This window comes from Ursus americanus, chromosome X (assembly GCF_024610735.1).
Source record: "Ursus americanus isolate L20-20 chromosome X, mUrsAme1.1.p, whole genome shotgun sequence".
NCBI classification, from domain to species: domain Eukaryota; kingdom Metazoa; phylum Chordata; class Mammalia; order Carnivora; family Ursidae; genus Ursus; species Ursus americanus.
In genome coordinates, this window is record NC_142164.1 from 110,705,399 (window position 1) to 110,726,658 (window position 21,260).

Genomic DNA, 21,260 nt, shown 5'->3' on the forward strand with positions numbered 1-21,260 from the left:
GGTGCCGTTGGCGAAGGCCAAGCTGCTTCCCGCGCGTCGCCCAGCCCGCCCCTCCGCTCGCCGCAACCCCGGCTCCTCCCTCGTCCGGCCCACAGGGCGGGGTCTGTCGGCTCGCCCTCCCCTCGCCGCCTAAGCCTTCCCTCCGCTAACTGGGTCCCCTCCCCACAGCAACACGGCTTCTCTTCCTCAGGCCGGCGACAGGGGCTTCCCCTCAGCCTCCGCCGCCACCGCCACTGCCGCCGCCGCCGCCGGCCGAGCCCAGCCGCGCCCGCGGCCCGCGGCCGCCGTAAGTCCCGGGGGGCGAACGGGGGCGTCGGGGACAGGGAGACGGGATGGAGGGTTGGGCGCGCCCTCCGCCGCCCCGCGCGCGCCCCGACGACCCCACCCCGCGCCTGGCCGCCCCGGCCCGCCAGTGGGTCGCCGCGCCCGGCAACTCACTTCTCTCCCCGTCCGCGCCCCCCTCCACTCCGCACCGCGCGCCCCGGGGATGCGGCGGACCCCGCGGCACCTGTGGTTCGGGAATCACTTCAAGTTTTGCGGGGCATTTTCGGGAGGGGCCCGCGGCCGGGGGCGGTGGCGGCGGAGGACCCTTGGCGCCCCCTGCGCGGCGGCGAATGCCATTGTCTGCCCCGCTCCTAGCCTGTCACCTCGCCCGGGCTCGGTCAGTGATGGAGTGCGGCCCCATGGGGCGGTGGGGAGGTGTCGGAGACGGCCGGACCGAGGAACGCTGGCCCTGAGCCCGCTCCGCGGCTGAGCCTATTGTTTTTAATAACCAATCTCGAGGAATTGAGGTGCCCTGTGATTTGCGGCAAAATCAAAGCATTAGTTTTTAACCGGAGGGGAGGAATACTTGTGCTTCGAAACCGGGTATCGTCCCATGTTAGCGCTTAATTGATTTTAAAGAGTTAATTATTTATTCGTCCTATAAAGTGGTAGGGAGGGGATACAGACAGCCTAGAGCTCATACTCTTTTAGAAAGCAAACCGCCACCCCTCCACGTCGTCAGGGTCCTGGAATAGGGGTCTGTTATTCTCAAAGTTCTGATAACGGGTTTGCAATAAACGTCCAGTTGATGTTTTACTTGCTGTCCCCCTTCGAATGCCGCTATCTTAACAGGACTTGTATGGGAGGCACTTTGACATCAAGAATATCGTTCGTTAATTTTGTGCCAGTGAAGGTTTTAAGTGAGGTGTAATAAGCCACTTTTAACTTTAATAAAGTTAAATTGCCACATCATAAATTTCTAAATATCTTGTTGATGCCCGTTTGGATTAATACAAAAACCGACAATAATTTCTTAGCGAGATTTAGAGCCCATTTTATTCTAAACTGGCTGTGTAAATTCCCCCACCCCATATTCAGATTTAAAATGGTGTGGTGCGTTTTAAGAATCGGGCTGGAATCTGACTTGTAGTAACACTGTTAAAGGAACCTAACAGCAGTTACAAGAAAGAAAAAAAAAAAACCTGTCTGAATTCTACCTTTAAATTACTTTTGTAGAAACAATGCTTACTTGTTTGCAGTTGGGAAGCCCAGCTGTATTACAAGACGTTTTCCTTTAAAATTAAACATGTAAACTAATCAACGGATTTGAGGTTCCAAATACATGTATACAAAATAGTGTAAGTAAGATACACTAGAATTCAGCATCCACTTCATCTGTAGATGCTTTTTTTAAAAAAATTGTTTTAAATTTGGTATTTCACGTAATGTCTCTGCATGTGTGTGACTCTAAATTTTGGCTTTTTAAAGGTTTATATTCTCTTTCATATTGTTACATTAACCCACTTCTTTATTGTGTGTATATTTGGAATTTTTAGAAAATGAAGATGAGAAGAGATATTTAAAAGTCAGACTTGTATTAAGAAAAATGTGCATTTATGGGGTTTTTTTGTTGAATATTTTAGATCTTTTGTTTTGCTTAGAATATGTAAGCGTAAACTGAAGGGGGGGCATTCTGAGTGATAGCAGTCTGAATACAAGTAATTCAGCCGGGATCTGGAACAGCCTCAGGACGAAAAATAATTGTAGATCTGTTTCTTTCAAATGTATCTAAACCAGTTGATGTCAACAGTTCTCTTGTGAAGCATACAGAGAGTGTGAAATGTATAGCACAGGTAGACGGTAGTCTTAAATTCCAAGAGTTACCTTTCTTTTTCCTCAAAATTTTCTCTCCAGCTTTTTACCAGTTTTTTCTTTTTCTTTTTTTCTTTTCTTTTTTTTTTTTTTTTTTTTTGCCACACACTACTCTCCAAACTTACGGGGGGTGGGGTGGGGTGGGGAGATTTGCATCTGGTGGGAAGATCTTTCTACAAGAATTTTCCTGCTGTTTTACCTGGCATAGAAATACTGATGGCTGCTAATCATTTGTCAGTTAAAGGCCCTGCACCCAAAGCTTCTTTATGAACCATGTCATCTTAATCTTTACTGAATCAAAGTGTTGCATGTAATCTTGGTTCTATTTGTCTTAACAGATGCAGTTTATGTTGCTTTTTAGTCGTCAGGGAAAGCTTCGACTGCAGAAATGGTATGTCCCACTATCAGACAAAGAGAAGAAAAAGATTACAAGAGAACTTGTTCAAACCGTTTTAGCACGGAAACCTAAAATGTGCAGCTTTCTTGAGTGGCGAGATCTGAAGATTGTTTACAAAAGGTATAATTTTCATTTATCAGAAAGGTGAAATAGGATCAAATGTCCAGTCATTTATAATGTGGTGATGGCAGACTTCTGAGAGATGACATTTATAAATAATGATTAATAAAGATTTAGGTGAAAAAGGTTTAAATTAAAGCTTTGTATCTTTAAAATAATTGCTGTTTTGATTGATTACCCAGTCAAAAAAAATAAAATCAGGAAAGTCGATTTAAAACTAATTATGCAATTAAAGGCATAAATGATTATTCCTATTAATCATCTTTTTAGAAAAAATTCAATGAATTTATTTCTTTGCAGGTGAAAATGGGGTCATATTTTAAATGGTGTGAGTAATCTCTGAATTTAGACAAACTTTCTTGAAAATCTATACAGTAATGACTGATAATTGACATGCCTTTTTTCTGACTTTTAGAATTTTACTTATGAACACTTTGGATGCATAGACCATTTTAGTCATATAGAGGTTTTGAAACTTTGTGTATATATATAAGATCTCTTTGTTAGTAGTATTTATTAATTTGAAGTACACTTGTTGCTGTCATGGAGGTATAATTTGATAATTTTACGAAGAATAGATTTTTAAATTTTTGATGTCGCAAAATGACTCACACTTTGGCTTTGAGCACTAAACTTTTTTAAAAATGTACATTTTTATTAATATCTGAAAGTCTTTTAATACCCTAAGATAACATTTCTCAAGATTGGGCTAAGCAGGTTAAAAGAATCATAATTACTTTGTTTCTTCTCCATTTTCCCTCCCTTACAAATAATTTACTGTATTTAAGAACAGTGTTTCTGCATATAAAAAATTGTCTTCTATAGGGGAAGTGCAAGGAGCTAACAGTATGGGCTGCAAGGAGGGTTGAAGAGAATTCTGGGTTTTTCTCTGTTTCCTTTATTCCACTCTAGGTGTGAATGGGTTTTTCGTGTGTGGGGGTGGTGGGGGGAGATGGCAGAGGAGGTGATGGGGATTAGAGGATATAGAGAATGTTTTAAATACCATAGAACTCCTCTTTCCAATAGAATAAATTTAGTCATCTTTGGGTGATTTTGATTTAGTACTTGTTGAGAAAACTCATAGCATTTTAGAGCTGGGAGAGGTCTTGGAATAATCTAGTCAGGTGATTGTTTTTAAAAAGCTTTTTGTGGGGCGCCTGGGTGGCTCAGTTCTTAAGTGGCTGCCTTTGGCTCAGGTCATGATCCCAGCGTGATCGAGCCCCCTGCCAGGCTCCCTGCTCACTGCGAAGCCTACTTCTCCCTCTCCAGCTCCGCCCTGCATGTGTTCCCTCTCTCTGTCAAATAAATAAAGGCTTTAAAAAAAGAAAAAGAAAAAGCTTTTTGCCCCAAGGTTAGAACCTTCAATGAAAGGGAAGTGGAGGGATCAATGAAAGGGAAGTGGAGGGATCTCATACCTCCGCTCACTTAGCTTGAACCCTCTGCATAGGAGATGGTTTGTGAGCTTTAAAACAACTGTTGATTAAATTTCAGTTTTACAAAAGGAAGAATTTGGGAGAAGTGACTTGTCCAAGGTCATATTCTAGTTAGTGACTGACAAGAAGGCTAGAAGCCTTCTCATGTCTGAAGTGTGGAGGCAAAGGTTTTAAACGGGGATGAAAAAAGAGCAGATACGCCCTTCTGAGAGGATCCTCGTAATTGGAGAATGGGTAGGTGGAGGGCGGAGTCTGTCACCTGAGAGAGCTCTTAGGAGCTCTCATTATAATGAGGCCCTGAAGGAAGACTTCTGCTGCGGCTCAGCCAGTGGAATGAGCTGTTCCTACAAGGTAAGTTTTAGAAAACTTGGTTGCTGCTAGAAGCCGGGAGGGCAGTGATTCCACATTTCTGGTTCAGCTGATGGTAAATGTGAGGTAGCAGACATGTTGACTTTGAGATGCCTAGTTTTCTCAGGGTCGGCTTGGAAGTCAGGGCGGAAATTAGGCATAAAGTGGTAGATCACCAACGTTCAAGGGGCAGGCAAAGTGGGGAGGCTAAGTATAGGGTCAGTAACGTCAGGAAGGGGGAGAAAGTTTTGAAAATTAAGTCACCAGTGCCAAATGTTGCAAAAACAAAGTGAATAAAGAATCTATTAGGTTTTACAGTGAGAGTTCATAAAATGACACTTGTGGGAACATTTTCAGTGAAATAGTAGAAACTCTCGAAGAAATGGGCAAAGTGTGAGGTGGAGACTTTTAAACAGCAAATGTAGACTATTTCAGGAGCTTCGTTATATGTGAAGAGGTGGTAACCACCCATAGACAGGAGTGAGGGACAGAGTTTTAAAAAAGGTGTGAGAGACTTAAGCTTATTTCTAGATAGGGGAAGGAGTCCCCCGTGTGGAGGAGGAAAATACCAGCAAGGGAATCAATCCCAGGAATCGAGATTTCTGCCGCTGAAGGCAATGGCCTGTTACAACGGAAGGCAAGCAAGCAGTCGTTGGTGTTCCCGCACACACCATTCACCCCATCCATGTTGGGCCACCATTTTTTCTTTTAAAGGCTATAAAGGGTAATCTAACCTGACTCTGATGCTTGTCTCAAGCTCCTATAAATAAAAGGTGCACTTAAAAAAAGAAAAGCTTTATTAGATAAAATTTACATACAGAAGTTAGAATTTTTAATCAGTTTGCATCTGCCCCCATTTCATACTGAAAACCTCATATACCATATTTAAGAATGTATTCTTTGTTGATATAAACAGGTGATTTTTTTTTCTCCCTAGTCCAGCCGGAAGAGAAGACCTTTTAAGCAAAAGAATTCTTGCTTAGCTTCTGAGAAATTTGAACCAGCACTGTTGCTGTTCCTGTCAGCAAGTGATCTTTAGGCCTCCCTTCTTCTATTTGTCTCAGCCACGTTCTTCTTGCTGAGCATTTCGCATAATAGTTCCCCCTCTTGGGGAGAGGTTGGGGGGGCCCATAAGGAGAATATAGCTGAAAAAACAGACTGAAAATCTGGGGGCTTGAACTCTGTTTGGTTTGTACCCTTAACTAGTTTTGTGACTTTGAACAAGTGATTTTGTGTGTGTCTTCTCATCTCTGAAATAAATGCTCTTGAAGATCCCTTAAAGACCTACCACTGTATGCTTTGTTTGATTCCTATTTTATGCAGCATGTTATGGAAGAGGCACTAGATGAAAGTTTTACAGTGAATTTAAAAATACATACATCTCCAAATTACTAGTTTGAGAATTTGCCGCAGTATTGTGTTTTCTTTACTAACAAAAGAATTTTTAATGACATACCAGTGGGTATTGAGAATAGTTTAGTTACATTCACGTACAGTCAGCTGACACTTAGCTGACTGCGGAGAAGTCATGTGTTTTGAATATCAGAATAGGCACTTTCAGATGTTCTCTGAGTGCCAGTAATTAGAGTAAGCCTTAATCCACTCTGCTAAAAATAACCAAACATACCTTTCTTCTTACTAGTCTATTATTAATTTTACTTCAGATTTAGACTTACAAATATGTACTAAGAGAACAAAATGAGCTCATAATTGAATTTTTAAAAAGCATTTGGTTATAAAAATAGGGAGTACGCTTCAGTTTCTCGGTAATCTTTTACTAAATCAGTATAACAATTTTTCTCTCCCTCTTCAAAGCTCTTAAAATATTGCTTATTCAGTTTTAATTTTTGCCAGGTACAGGATTACTTTATTTAATACAGTTCCTGGCTATAGTTTTTAATATGAAACTTGGGCTTTGGAGTCAAATTACTATTCCTGGGGAGGTTACTCAATTAAGCCTGGGTCTCCTATAAATGCAAGTTAATAACAGTATCTTTCTGGAAGAGTTGTTGTGAGGATTAAAATGGTAAAATATGCAAAAGCCTTAGCTAACATTTAGTGTCTCACTCGGAGTGAGGACTCAGTGAATGTTACCTGTTAATTCTTGCTTTCTTCCATAAGCTTTCTGTAAAGAGGTGTCTTATCCTGATAACTAGACAAATACCTACAACAAAGAATTTGTTTAATTGATGGCTCTTTTTCCATTCTGACTGAAAGCAAACATTTAGGTACTATTGCAGGATTTTTATTTTTATTGCTTTATTTATTTTGTATTGCAGGATTTTTTTTTTTTTTTTTAAGATTTTTATTTGAGGGGCGCCTGGGTGGCTCAGTCGTTAAGCGTCTGCCTTCGGCTCAGGGCGTGATCCTGGCGTTCTGGGATCGAGTCCTGCATCAGGCTCCTCCGCTATGAGCCTGCTTCTTCCTCTCCTACTCCCCCTGCTTGTGTTCCCTCTCTCGCTGGCTGTCTCTCTGTCAAATAAATAAATAAATAATCTTTTAAAAAAATTTTTAAAAAGATTTTTATTTGAGAGAGTGAGAGAACAAGCAGGGAGAGCAGCAGAGGGAGAGGAAGAAGCAGGCTCCCCACTGAGCAGGGAGCCTGATGTGGGGCTTGATCCCAGGACCCCGGGATCATGACCTGAGCCAAAGGCAGACGCTTAACTGACTGAGCCACCCAGGTGCCCCTGTATTGCAGGATTTTAAAAATACTGGTTGATGCTTGGACACATCAGTCCTGGTGATATTTAAATTAATATTTCTAAATGATTCACACAATTAAGGACCATTGACTAAGTGCTATTTATTTGTAAGTCAAGAGGCAGTACTGTGGATAAGGAGCAAAGATGGTGTAAGCATTAGATTGCTTAACAGTAGCATTGTTGAACTGCTGACATTGAGTAAAAGGAATTTTACCCAAAACTATTAGTAAATTCCTTCTAATGGGATTTATTTATTAAAGATTTTATTTATTTATTTGACAGAGAGAGACAACCAGCGAGAGAGGGAACACAAGCAGGGGGAGTGGGAGAGGAAGAAGCAGGCTCCCAGCGGAAGAGCCTGATGCAGGGCTCGATCCCAGAACGCCGGGATCATGCCCTGAGCCGAAGGCAGACGCTTAATGACTGAGCCACCCAGGCGCCCCCTAATGGGATTATTTAAATAGAACTCTGTTCATGTCAGCTAGTCGTGTCTGTTTTTTATCTACCATTTTTAATGTCAGTTCCTTTAATAATTAGTTTTCTTGATTTGGGGACTTATAACATGTCATTTGTTACAATTTCCCCAAATTCAAAACTATTTGGTGAGCATAGGTTAGGGAGGATGGAAAGTTGGAATTGCCTTTTTTATTTTTTTAATTTTAATTTTTATTTTTAAAAAAAGATTTTATTTATTTGTCAGAGCACAAGCAGGGCGAGCTGCGTGCAGAGCAGGCAGAGGGAGAAGCAGTCTGCCTGCTGAGCAAGGAGCCTGATGTGGTACTCAATCTGAGGACCCTGGGATCATGACCTGAGCTGAAGGCAGACACTTAACCGACTGAGCCACCCAGGCGTCCCTAATTTTATTTTTTTAGAGAGAGAGTGAGCACACGTGAGCAGGGCTAGGGTGGAAGGGTGACAGGGAGAGTGATAGAGAGAATCCCAAGCCGACTCCGTGCTCATCGCAGAGCCCGACACAGGGCTCAGTCTCTGTACCATGAGAACATGACCTGAGCCAGAATCAAGAGTCGGACGCTTAACTGACTGAGCCACCCAGGCTTCCCCCGTTGCCTTTTAAACTGATAAACAAAACCATAGGGTAGGAAACAGGAAGCACTTTGTTAAAGTTGGAGGTGGTGCCCCCTTATGTCCTCCCTGCTAATAAATGAATATGTTCAAAAGCCTGCTCTCTCAAGACTGCAGGAGACCTACCATTTTAAATAACTTAATGTATAAGTCCCGTAGAATGGACATGGCCATGAAGAGGGAGTCCCTAAGGTGGAGTGGGAGGGAGAAGTTCTGAAGATCAGATTTCTTGTCCCAGAGCAACCACTTGGCAGACTCTGTACTCTTGGGCCCTGTTGTTCCCCCCCACCCCCAATCAAGGATGATGATGCTTGCTGTCGGAAAAATCAAATAATTGATCTTTATTTGATCAATATGATAATAGAGCATTCTGTAAATACTAGTTATTTTCATACTGAAAAGCAGGAATTCATTGAATTCCAAAACTGAGATTGTATATATTATTTTCCATTAATGCTATGAGCAGTAATTGCTCATTGTGTTTTCTAAAAATCACTTAAATGCTCCTCAGTGAAAATTACAATAGAAACTGAGACTTGTTTAAAATGTCTTAGGTTTGGGGCGCCTGGGTGGCTCAGTCGTTACGCGTCTGCCTTCGGCTCAGGTCATGCCCAGCGTCCTGGGATCGAGCCCCGCATCGGGCTCCTTGCTCAGCAGGAAGCCTGCTTCTCCCTCTCCCACTCCCCCTGCTGGTGTTCCCTCTCTTGCTGTGTCTCTCTCTGTTAAATAAATAAAATCTTAAAAAAAAAAAAATGTCTTAGGTTTTCTGTTTGTTTTTGTTTTATTTTTTTCCCCAAAAGCCTTTAATACACTTAAACCATTTGAAAAATGCTCTTTTAATCCGCCTCAAAAGACTTAGTCATTGTTTGCTATGCCTCAAGGTTGTATGTTAAGTTTTGGCTTCCTTGGGTCAAATATCATGTAATCCCACGTGCTAGAATCCTAATTTGGAAGAGAATATGGGTTTTCCAATCTTATTATTCAAACGATAAATAACCTAAATTTTCATTTAACAGATAGAACTGGGAAAATTTGAGAACAGGTCTCAGTTTCCCCTGTTCTCTTTCTCTAACTTCTGTAATAACTTAGAACTGTTCTTTTCTTGGAGTTTATTCCACAGTCCTAGAAACCTTAAAAACAGTCTGTGCCATTGGAAGTCAAGATAGTAGTTACCCTTGGGGGTAGCATAGCAGGTTGTGACCTAGAGGGGTTAGGAGAGGGGATTCAGGAGTTCCATAATCTGTTTCTTGATCAGGGTGCTGGTACACTGGTTCACTTTGAGAACTCCTCAAGCTATATATATATCACTTGTGTTCTTCTCTGTTGTGTATATTACACTTCAACAAAACATTTCAGGCATTGCCTTCACATTGACAATATCTTCAGTAAGTCCTTCAGTTGGAGAGTTTATCTTCTTCCCTGTTTACTTGTAGTTTGAATTAATCACACAGTGTATTTTGTTTTAATTAAGTAAACATAAGATTATATTTCATACAATTTAGGACCATTATATTTCATTCATTGTATTTCATAACTGGGTCCAGGTATGTTTTAGAATATTCACAGAAGGCAGCCTGAAAGAAGAAGAGCAAAATGAGTTACTCTTTCTACATTTCTGGATGCTATGATTGAGTGATTATTTTTTGGTTTTTCTGCATGCCCGTACTTTTCAAACTTTCTCTACATGCTTTCATTCCTTTTGTAGTGTGGGAGGAAAATATACTGTTGTAAAAGGGGAAATAAACTGTAAGTATGGGATCTTTCACAATAGGATATGAAAACATACTTAGATTATAGGGTGAAATTTTTTCCACATTTGCTTTGTTACAGATACGCTAGTCTGTATTTTTGCTGTGCTATCGAGGATCAGGACAATGAGCTAATTACCCTGGAAATAATTCATCGTTATGTGGAATTACTTGACAAGTACTTTGGCAGTGTGAGTAGTATTTTGTTTTAGGAAATTGAATGCCATAGTATTTTTAAATCTTTTCTGTAACAAGGTCTTTATTTGATTGTCTTGGGGATTCTGTTTGAAAGTAACTGCAGGGGAGGGAAGGGCTGACTGTCCCCTGCCAGCGGGCCCAGTCAGTTAACTGCTGGAATGCTTGACCCCACGGCCCTGCTCATTTAATGATGGTTGTGAGAATGAGGTTTAAAATAGTGAAACATAGGGGCGCCTGGGTGGTGCAGTCGTTAAGCATCTGCCTTCGGCTCAGGGCGTGATCCCAGCATTCTGGGATCGAGCCCCACATCAGGCTCCTCCGCTAGGAGCCTGCTTCTTCCTCTCCCACTCCCCCTGCTTGTGTTCCCTCTCTCGCTGGCTGTCTCTATCTCTGTTGAATAAATAAATAAAAAATCTAAAAAATAAAATAGTGAAACAGAAAGGAGTTCAACTGCAAAGATTAATATTCTGGAAGTGCTTAGTATAGAATTTAGATTTGGTAAGCAGTTACAATCACATTATCCAGGAAATATGTATTTAAAAAGGTCATTGTTTATGAGTAGAGAATTATTAAGTTGCCCATCTTGGGAGCTTCTCAAATCAGGTCTTACTTAATTTGTAGGCCTTCTGTTTCCAAGTACTTAAGATTTGAAAATTAAGCCAACTAAATCAGCGGTGCTTAGTTATTAGCCAGATTGCCATTTTTAGAAAGAATTAAGATCGATTCACTCTGATCAGATTTTATTCACTACCTGATGGTGGGTAAGTATGTTTTGCTTTCTTCAGTTTTAACACTGTTTTTCTTGCTTTCCAGGTGTGTGAACTTGATATCATCTTTAATTTTGAGAAGGCTTATTTTATTTTGGATGAGTTTCTTTTGGGAGGGGAAGTTCAGGAAACATCCAAGAAAAATGTCCTTAAAGCAATTGAGCAGGCTGATCTACTGCAGGAGGTAAGCTAATTGGGGTTCTCTTTACTAGACATTAGCATGTTTTGCTATTGCTAGGGAAGTCCAGTTATGTTCCCTCATTCTTAAAGTTTCAGAAATTACTCTGAAGCATGCTTGGCATGTAGTGTCATGAGCAGTATATTAATTGGAGTATGTGTCAGTCACATCAACTTAGTTATCTGTGGATGGATTTTTTGCTTTGGAGATGGTCTGTCATATTGATGGCCCATTTTTGGACCCCAAAACACTAGAGTCTAAACCTTTAGAAGACAGACTAAGAAGGGAAAAGATTTGTCCAACAGTAATTTGAGAATTCTCCGTCCATTGTTCTGAATTACTGCAGATAACCCCTCTTCACATTAGTGTGGCTGGATAATCAGCTGATTGTGAGACTATGGCATTTTCATCCCAGATTGGTTCATATTTTCACCTCATGTCCATTAAGTGCAAATGTAGCCAAGCAAATGATAATGTTATAATTATACCTTTGTAGAACTCTCTAGTTTTGTGTTAGCTAAACTAACTAAAAAGCATTTGGGCCTTTCTTTGCTCTTTTTAAAGATTTTATTTATCTATTTATCCAAGAGAAAGGGAGAGAGAGAAAGAGCACAAGTGGGAGGGAGAGGCAGAAGGAGAGGGAGAGCGAAAATCTCTCAAGTACACTCCACACTGAGCGGGGAACCCGACTCAGGGCTCAGTCTCAACGCCCCTGAGATCGTGACCTGAGCCAAAACCAAGAGTTGGATGCTTAACCGACTGAGCCGCCCAGGCGCCCCTCTTTGCTCTTTTTAAATAACAAACATGTTCTGTCAAATGACTGTATTCTTATTTTGCCTTGATATCACAGGAACTGTTGATAAACCCCCTTCCATTTCCAATTTTCACATTTGTCCTTGGTTAATTGTATATTTGTTTCTGGACCTTCAGTTTCTGAAATTTAAAATTTCATAGATAAGTCCACCTTTTTCAAAATATTAAAGATACCTTAATTCAGATACCAAGTTGAATTATGCTTTAGTGATGATTGTGGTTTTAATCAAATAGAAAGTCTATAGCACAAGGAGAAGGAGCTAGTCAATATAAAAAATGTAGTGTGTTTCCATTAAGTTAATTCTCTTTTTTATTATTAAAGGAGGCTTTAAATCCAATATTTTAGCATTTGTGTTGTAACAGAAGTGTGAACTAAAAAGAGTACATCTCTCTTTCTTAACTGTGGGCCTCTGTGGGAGGGAGGGCTTTGGTAATGGCTCTGCATTAGTCACTGACTGGGTCAGTTGTGAGGATTGCTCCAACTTGGGATGACATCATTCAGAACATACATGTATTAAATATAAGAGAATACAGTGTACATGTAATGATCTTGAGTTAACAAAACAGTGGTTAAGATGCCTGCAAAAGTGGAATCTTTTGTTGGCAGCCCTGATGCTAGCCACCGTCAGTAGTGAAATGAGCACAGCCCCTTTGCCTTGTGTGTAGTTTGCCACAGTTCTTTATTAATTGACCGCAAATATGTCATTGGGAAGATTTTTTTTTTTTTTTAACATCTGATATTGTGACCACAAGTTCATATTGTGCTATTGTAAAGTTGGTTTTAAAGTTAGGACCTCCTTATTTTGCTGTTTACTAATCAGGCTTTTCTAAAAATAAGGTCAAACCAGAATCAGGAACTGGGAATTTTTCATATTTGTCTCTTCCTTTGTTCACTTTTATATTTCATTATTACGTAACTATATTCTGCTCTGTCAGATCCTGGTGTTTCCTCTAAGTTCTTCATCATTTCCCTTAAAACATTTCTAAAGTTCTTAAAGTTCACCTTTTAATTTTAATATATTTTTCCTGGAGAGTAGTATTTAGGGCACTGATCTTTTCTGTGTCTGGATTGTTTTTTAAACTCTACTGAGCAATTGGTATAGACTTTATAATATGACAGGCATACTAAGTTTACTTTATAGCTTGCATTGGGGATAAAAATGTCATTCCAAGTCCATATTTGTGAGTATGTGTGTATCTCCCCTATTAAAGTATCTTAATAGTAAGATACCTCCTTTTTTGAAGTAGTATTTTTGTATCTTAAGGAGAAAGGAGGAGTGGAGAGAAGCATGGGATGTCTGTGGTCCACGTTAAGATTTTTCTTTCCCTGTCTCACCCTGGTTAAAAAAAAAAAGTTGACTACTGTTAACTACAGTGTATCTTTAGAAGAGAGCTTTGGCCCTATTTTTCATCTGTGACTACCTTAAGATTGTTTTGTACATAAACCAAAGTGATAGTATATTAAGACATTTTCTATTCAGTGGTCTGAGTGAACCATTTTTCTTAATTTAGCCATTCAGGTCTTGAGGCAGAACACAACTGGTCCGTTCTGAATTTAGAGTGAGTTATAGTACATGGCAGGTTAAGGCCTTGTGAAGCAGTAAGGCTTCAGATGATTCTGTTCAGGTTGACCTGTTAGTCATTCAGGTTATTTGCCCACATACTGTCGCAAATCCAGGATGACAAGATGCTTGTTTCCTAAAATAAATTCATTTATATGTTGATACCTGATACATGTTTACACCTTTGGAAGAGTACTTAAATATTATGTTCATAAAATAGGTGGTGGAATAAGATGAGAAAAAACGGCTAAATTTCTTTAAAGTTTCCCTTTTACCCAATTTACATAAACATCTTGTGGTTTGTTTAGGTAGTTCTTCATTTTATAGGCAAACAGGGCAGACAGTTGATAAAGTAGGTTTTCTGTTAGCATCTTATATATAGTCAGTAATGAGAACATGTCTGGACACCATGAGAGCAAAAAAGAACTCTGATGATAGCTAATGCTTATTGAGCACTTGCATGGGAAGCTTCCTGTGCTGATCCCCAGGATGCCCTGAGAAGGATCACGAGCACCTTTTTAACAAGTGAAGAAGTAGAGGCTCAGTGAGGTTCCAGTGACTGGTCCTAGCATTGCAAACCCAGATCGCTAGACTTCAGGGCTCTGTGATATCTTGACCAGTGAGTACTATCCGTGTCTCCCCCCGCCCTATTTGTGTGTTGTCTTAGTATGTGTATCTTAAACCTTCTGTTTTTGGTACCAACTTCTGTGTTTTTCGGTAATAAAGTGATTCATCATTCTGGAGGTTTTTCTGTATGCAACAGAGTACAGTTCCTAACACAGATGCCATTTTTTACCTCTTATACTGAAAATTTTCATTGTCCGAACTATCAGTAGTTGGTATTTTTAAATTGGGTATATAGATATAAATAACATATCTTTAAAATCATTTCTTGTTGGATTTATCAAAACTGGATTTGTAGTAGCTTTTTTGGTCTTATAATTTGGGATATAGTATTCACGTAGCCTATGTCATGAATATGATTTTGCTTCCAAAATTGTAAATATAGCTGTAAAGGCACTTATCTAAATGCTGCCTTAAAATTATAGTAATACTAAGTAATTTATTTTAATTTAGTTTTCTTTGTATTGTGATTTTTCTGTTTGGTATCAGGTCTTTTACTTGATTATTTCTAAACACCAACAATGCCTTTGAATTTATAATGAAAGTATCTGTTGGCTTAATGATACATGGAAATAGCAAAATGATTTTTATTTTAGCCCTTTTAAAATTTGTGAAATACACATTTCTATCCTTAAGAATGTTTATTTTCTTCAGAAAAATTTCTTTAAAATTTCCCTTTTACTCAATTTGTATAAATGTCATGTAGTTTGCTGAAGCAAGTCTGTCATTTTATAGGCAAACAGGGCACAGTCAGTGGATAAAGTAGATTTTCTATTAGCATATTATAGCCAGTAATGAGAACATAAGTGTGTATTTGAATAATAATTGCTAAAACATCAGACATTGTGATTAAATAATAAAGATACCTTTTTTATTTTACTTAGTTACTTGGTAAACAGTGGTTCAGTTTTGACATTTCTAGAGTGAATTCCGTATTATTTTTTGTATTTGGTTCTGTGAATACATAATTAAATTTGGGGATAAAGCCCAGAAAAATTAGTCCATTATCCAATTTTTAATGTTTGTTGGAATTTAACACAGGTTTTCTTAACATGCCACTGGTACTTAGCTTGATTCTTAAATTACTAAAGTGCAACATGCTGAGATTACTAAATTGACATTCTTTGCAATACTTGGAACATTTCCCCACCACCACCAATTAAGTGCCTATTTTAAGCTAGTTTTTTGAGGGGGAGGACACGGGGGAGTGGTACAGTTGATTTATGAACATAGATCTAATGACCAAGGAAGTATAGAGTGCATTTTCTTTGTGAAATCGGGCACTTACCAGTTTTTCTCTGCTCCTTAATTTTATAGAGCCAGAATGAAGAATGGGGAGGTTTGTCTGAGGATATCTTATGATAAAGAGCAGTCTAAGGCTTTAGTCCCTTTGACCCCCAACTTATTTATTGGTAACTACCAAATTTACCGTTTTTGTGGCATGGATAAAATGGGGTGTTATGCAAAGACTGTTGCACGTGAGATGATTTCAAGTCCTTGCCTGATCTGTGAAGATCAAATAGTTAAAATACCGGGCGTTGGGCTTTAACCTCAGCGGTTAGATGCATGATGGTGTTGATCGGCGCTTTGAGATGTGTCAGCCTTTCTTTTTTATACTAACAGCATCATTTTGAAATTTGTGGGGGTTTTCCTTTTGAGCTTTGTTTGCTGTTGGTATTGTTTCTCACTAATCTGAGCAATGAAAAATAAGTGAGGTACCAAAAGCAAGCATTACACTCACGAATTTGCTTCTACTTCGACATGATCCACTTCATGAATAGATTCTCTTGGATTTGCAGTTGTCAGTCTGCCTCGGCTAGAAAGTGGTGCTCTGGAGAATTAGCGCTGCTAAAATTGATTTGTTTTAGTGCTGGGGCTGCATGATATAGCTTAGTACTATGCACCATCTTTGTGGAAGTAATAATCTGTTGGACTGCGTAAAAATGGAAAGGTAAGAATCTTAGAAAAAGTGATCTTTAAAAATAAATCTTTTGTAACTTAAAATTATTTTAAGTAAATAAGTACTTGAGGTATTTAATGACATGCCTTTTAGTATGAAGTTTGGGGATTTTTTTAAAAATTAAAATCTTGCTTTAAGAATATTTGGGTATGCTAGTCAAACTCGAGGATGTCGTACATTGTTTTATAACAGCTAGATGTATTCAAATATATACAATAATATCATTTAACAGCAAAAAGCATTTTGATATAAATCCTCTTAGGATTTGATCTAACTAGACAAACTCCTGTGATTCCTTTGTAATTTCCACTGTTTATGTTAAAACCTTCAAGCCTAAACCTTTTAGTTTTAAATAAGGTTAAAAGCTATCAAGGCTATACTCTTATGGCAGTGTATTTTAATTTTTTTATAGGTAAACTTGATTGGGGTCTGCTAGAACAAACTGGATAAGTAAGGTTTGGTTACATTAATGTTTGAAATGGAAAGTACAGAAGGGCAGATACAAAAAAAACAGAAGGGAGAACAAATCTTGCCTTTTGTTTACATTTTATAAGAAATTCGGCCAGTGTCCTTGGTCACTGGTTTTCAGGTTGTAATCATTTTGCTGTATGTGTGTTTTTTGAGCTCTTTGTCTGCTTTTCAGAATTTTGAGGATCCCCCCCCCGTTTCTTTTTTTTTTTTTTAAGATTTTATTTATTTATTTGACAGAGAGAGAGACAGCCAGCGAGAGAGGGAACACAAGCAGGGGGAGTGGGAGAGGAAGAAGCAGGCTCCCAGTGGAGGAGCCTGATGTGGGGCTCGATCCCAGAATGCCAGGATCACGCCCTGAGCCAAATGCAGACGCTTAAGGACTGAGCCACCCAGGTGCCCCAGCCCCCCCCCCCCCCGTTTCATTTTAACAAATTTTGAGCCCACTCTTCCTACTCTGGGCTATTTGTAATAATGAAAAGTTGGAGTAACTTAAAATCAGTAACTGTAAATCTGATTTTCAAAGATATTTGACAAGAACCCACAGTAATAAAATACATTTTTATATCATAATAGCTACATGCACATAAACTGAAAAAAATATTTTGCTAAATAATACTTTATTTCTTGTTTTAGCAATCTCACATTTTCTATTCTATTCTTTTTTTCAATGTTGATCCTGATCTACTAAATTGATTGTATGCACCCTAGGATTGGGACCTGCAAAGAGCCTATTCCTAGTTGTTGGTGATTTTTTTCTTTAAAAAGTACTTTCTGAAAAATTTCAGGGTTTGAGTTCTTTTTTCGCCTAATGACACATTCTTTAAAATTTTCTTTAGTTTCCTCTGTTACCTTTTTTAAAAATAAAAGTTCCCATTATAGAAAAATTAACAAATACAGGCAAGCACACCGGAACATAATTTTACCTACCCATCAACCAGAGACAATTAAATTAACTCAGTGGTTCTCAACTGGGGTGGGGAGTGAGGCAATTAGGCATCCTCACAGAACATTGAACAATGCCCATATTTTTGATTTTCACGACTGGCAGTGGGGTGCTTACTGGCATCTGGCAGGTGAAGACCAAGGATGGTGCTAAACACCCAGCAGTGCCCTGGACAGCCCTCCTAGAACAAGGAATTATCTCGCCTCAAGTATCAGTAGTGCTGTGGTTGCAAAACCCTGGTTTAATTTAACACAGTAGGATATATAAAGATTCCATTTACATTTATAGACTGCTACATCTTTTCAATATAATATATAGTCCAGAGTATAAATGACTTGAAATGAATCAGAAGTAGAAAGGGAAAAAAACCCCTAAGAACTGTAAAATAAGGACAAATCTACTTAATAAGAACATGTAAATGGCTATAAAAATCACCTCTGTGAGTCAACAGAATCACCTTTACTTGATAACCAGTGCCTGGAGAGATAATATGTGGTTGACTTTAGCACCTAACCCACAGCAAAGCTTGTGGGAGGTCACTTTATAATTTCATTTCCTCAACAATAACCAAATCAGTTAATGTCTGTTAAGGTGATTGAGTTTTTACCTGGAAACAGAATTGAGTATACCCTGTAGGCAATTAGAATATTTGATTTTCTGATTTCCCCATCGACCTTAGGGACTTGATAATTTTTTTTTTAGACAGGGACTAGTTTTAAATGACCAGAATTTACATGTATAGACTTTTATTATTGTACATGTAGACTTTTGTTGTTGTACTTTTGTACCTTATTAGCCTTAAAGAATGTACTTAGTACAGATCTAGAGTTTGAATATTTGAAATTCAGTGATAAAAAGAAATTCTGTTATTTTTTGAGATCCCTGACCAAATTTAAAGCATTTCACATTATCCAAATGGAAGACCTAGGCAGATACAATATGGTTACCCTAAAATATGCTTAAAACTATTTCTTTACAGTCTAAAGTTTATATTTACTAATTAATCTGCTTTTTTAATTTAAAAAGTACAATTAACTGCCAGAGAAAGTAATTTGTTCTTAGTATTTTATAACTAATAGGTTTTAGAGCAGGCCTTACAAGGTGTAGTTAAGTTATTCCCATCATTTTTAAGACAAACTTTTGAAACGTAATAGAAACAGATCAACAGCACAATAGAAAAAGCAGTAGATATAAATCACAGATGAAAGAGAAAACAAATGGCCCTTTTACATAAGGGAATGTAAATGAAAATAATGAACGAGAACCTTTTTTGCTTTGTTCTTGGATTGGCAAGGATGAGCGACCCTCTTTGCTGCTTGTAAGCACTTAAACTTATATTCCATTTTGGAGGATTAGTTTGGTGATACCTGTTAACAGTTAAATTTGTACACTTTTTTTTTTTAAGACTTTATTTATTTATTCGACAGAGTTAGAGACAGCCAGCGAGAGAGGGAACACAAGCAGGGGGAGTGGGAGAGGAAGAAGCAGGCTCATAGCGGAGGAGCCTGATGTGGGGCTCGATCCCAGAACGCCGGGATCACACCCTGAGCCGAAGGCAGACGCTTAACCGCTATGCCACCCAGGCGCCCCAAATTTGTACACCTTTTGACCCATCAGTTAAATTTCAAGGAACTGTATCCAATAGAGACATACAAATACACTAAGATTCAGTATAATATTAAGCCACTGGAATTTATCCAAATGTTAATCAGTGGGAAATAGGTTAAGAAAATTACAGTACAGCCATACATGATACTGTTACCTGTTTGTAAAAAAAATGAGATTGATTTCTAGGTAATGATATGGAAAAATATTCAAGGTGTATCAAGTGAGAAAAGATCTAGGAGTGGGACATTAATTTACCGGCATTACCTCTGAAAATGTTTGAGGTCCCCCCCCTTTTCTAGAAGTGTAAAACAAACCTGTATTAGAAGTATAAAATTTTAATTTTTAAATTTTTTAAATGACAAAATGAAACTGTTTGAATGGAAGAGTACACATTGTTTTGTTCCATTAGGTAAAATTAGAGTAGGATTTGCTAAAAAGAAAAGTTCCAGCCTGTAAAGTGAAGCACTTGTGTTCTCTTTTGGCCATTTTAGACACTAACCATCTGGACAACCATATTGCTCTTGCCACTCATTAAGTTAATGTAAAAAAAAATATATCATTTGACTTTATTAGTGCCTCACAATTGTTCGTGGAATAAGACTGACACCATGAGCTGTGTCATCTAAAAGGTACCTTACAAGGGCCTCGGATTCTCTTTTATTCATTGCTAAACATAGATCTTAGTGAATTTGGACATTCTCTGGCCCTCCGGTCTTTAAGCACAAGGAATAGTGTTCCAGAGTCGAGAGTAGGGACTTTGCCACAAAATTCAGTGAGGGGCAACAAAAAGGTCCATTGTATTCTAGAACATGAAGGATAGAGGATACTACTTATAGTACAAGGAATAAGTGAAGCCCCTTCACAAGAAAAACAAGTAGAGCAGTAACTTCAAATTACACTTCTATTTATTTTTCATTAAATGTAAATTATTTGCTCTTTGAACACATTGTGTGCTAGAAAGAGAAAATCAGGAGACTAGGTTTTCAGTTTCGGATCCAATACTGGTAGTTAAGTGCTCATCTCAACAGGATTTAAGCCTTCAGATAAGTGCTAAACTTCCAGTTTCTTTATAGTTTCCCAGACTGTTTTACTTTTGAGTCATCAGCCTAGTGTGGTGAATATCTGGGAATTTTTAAGGTAACGGGGTTTGTCTTTTCTTTAGAATGTAGACAGTTTTAAGAGCAGGTGTAACTTAACTCCTCTCTCTGCTGTGTTTGTTAACCTGCACTTCCCACTACCTCTGGTTCTTTCTGTAGGGGGATTGAGAAAAAGTTCCTCTGGGTATGGAGGAAAGTTGAACATACATGGGTGTGTACCAAGGAGAAGGAATGAATGCAGAGACCAGTGAAAACCAGGAATAGAATAAAGGGGAAAGTATATTGGCAGGGTGAATGGGAATGGAGTCAAAATCATTGGTCTTAGGCAAGACGACTCTTCCTCCTGTTGGGAGGAGGTAACTGGGTAAAGCTGTAGTTTGTTTTTTCCTCCTCATTTGGATGAGTGAAATTCAGAAAGTTGTCCTTTTCTTGTCTTTGAGAAACTTATTATCTAGAGGAGAGTTGCTGGGGACAGAGGAGAAAGAGAAGAGGTAGATGATTTGAGGAAAACGCTGAGGGTTTGGAATAGACTTAGTGGCGGGGAGCAAATGAGTGATGAGAAGAAGGATTGCCCGGGATTTCAGGCCCATGTCAGGTTGAAAATGTCTCATCTTTATTCAAAAAATAGGTTTCCAAAGAATTGATACTAAGGGCAATTTGCAGTTTGTATTTGTGTAATACAACTGGATTAAATTTTTGTTTTCATTCTAGCCTTTATTCCCATGTAATCTAAATCACTGATGTTTTAATGTATCGAGGAACTCAGCTTTCTGGGTAGTGGAAGAGAGTAGTTCTGGTTCCACCCAGGACCCCTTGTGTGTTGTGACAGACTTGACTCTCACCCTCCCCGATTCTTAATTAATTATTCCATGACTCAGAAGATGTTCTGGTGGTGTGAGGGCCCAGAATACTGGAGTTACATTCATCTACTATAGTATTTTCTTGGTATATAAGAGAAGAAATAACTTGGTTAATGTGGGTATACCTGTATCATTTAGCTTAAAATCAACCTTAAAGGTTAGGTGGTCCTTAAGGCATTTTTAGCACAACTTTTTCAGACTCTGTCTAAACT

General features: G+C 38.8%; 1 protein-coding gene across 5 annotated transcripts in view; it reads left to right on the top strand.

Annotated features, from left to right (window-relative positions):
- Window positions 1–66: 66 nt before the first annotated feature.
- AP1S2 (adaptor related protein complex 1 subunit sigma 2) overlaps window positions 67–21,260 on the top strand; it is a 28,140-nt gene continuing 6,946 nt past the window's right edge. Inside the window, exons 1-5 of one of the 5 annotated variants that reach the window (XR_015723289.1) lie at window positions 97–286; window positions 2,475–2,653; window positions 10,050–10,158; window positions 10,979–11,116; window positions 15,427–15,521. Coding sequence is in view for 3 of the 5 variants with exons in the window: in XM_045799894.2 (XP_045655850.1) it covers window positions 2,475–2,653; window positions 10,050–10,158; window positions 10,979–11,116 (426 nt within the window). In the remaining 2 variants the exon portion in view is untranslated. Of the gene's footprint in view, window positions 287–2,474; window positions 2,654–10,049; window positions 10,159–10,978; window positions 11,117–15,426; window positions 15,522–21,260 lie in introns of all 5 variants that reach the window. The other 4 variants (XR_006780097.2, XM_045799894.2, XM_045799897.2 and 1 more) reach the window with 4 other exon arrangements.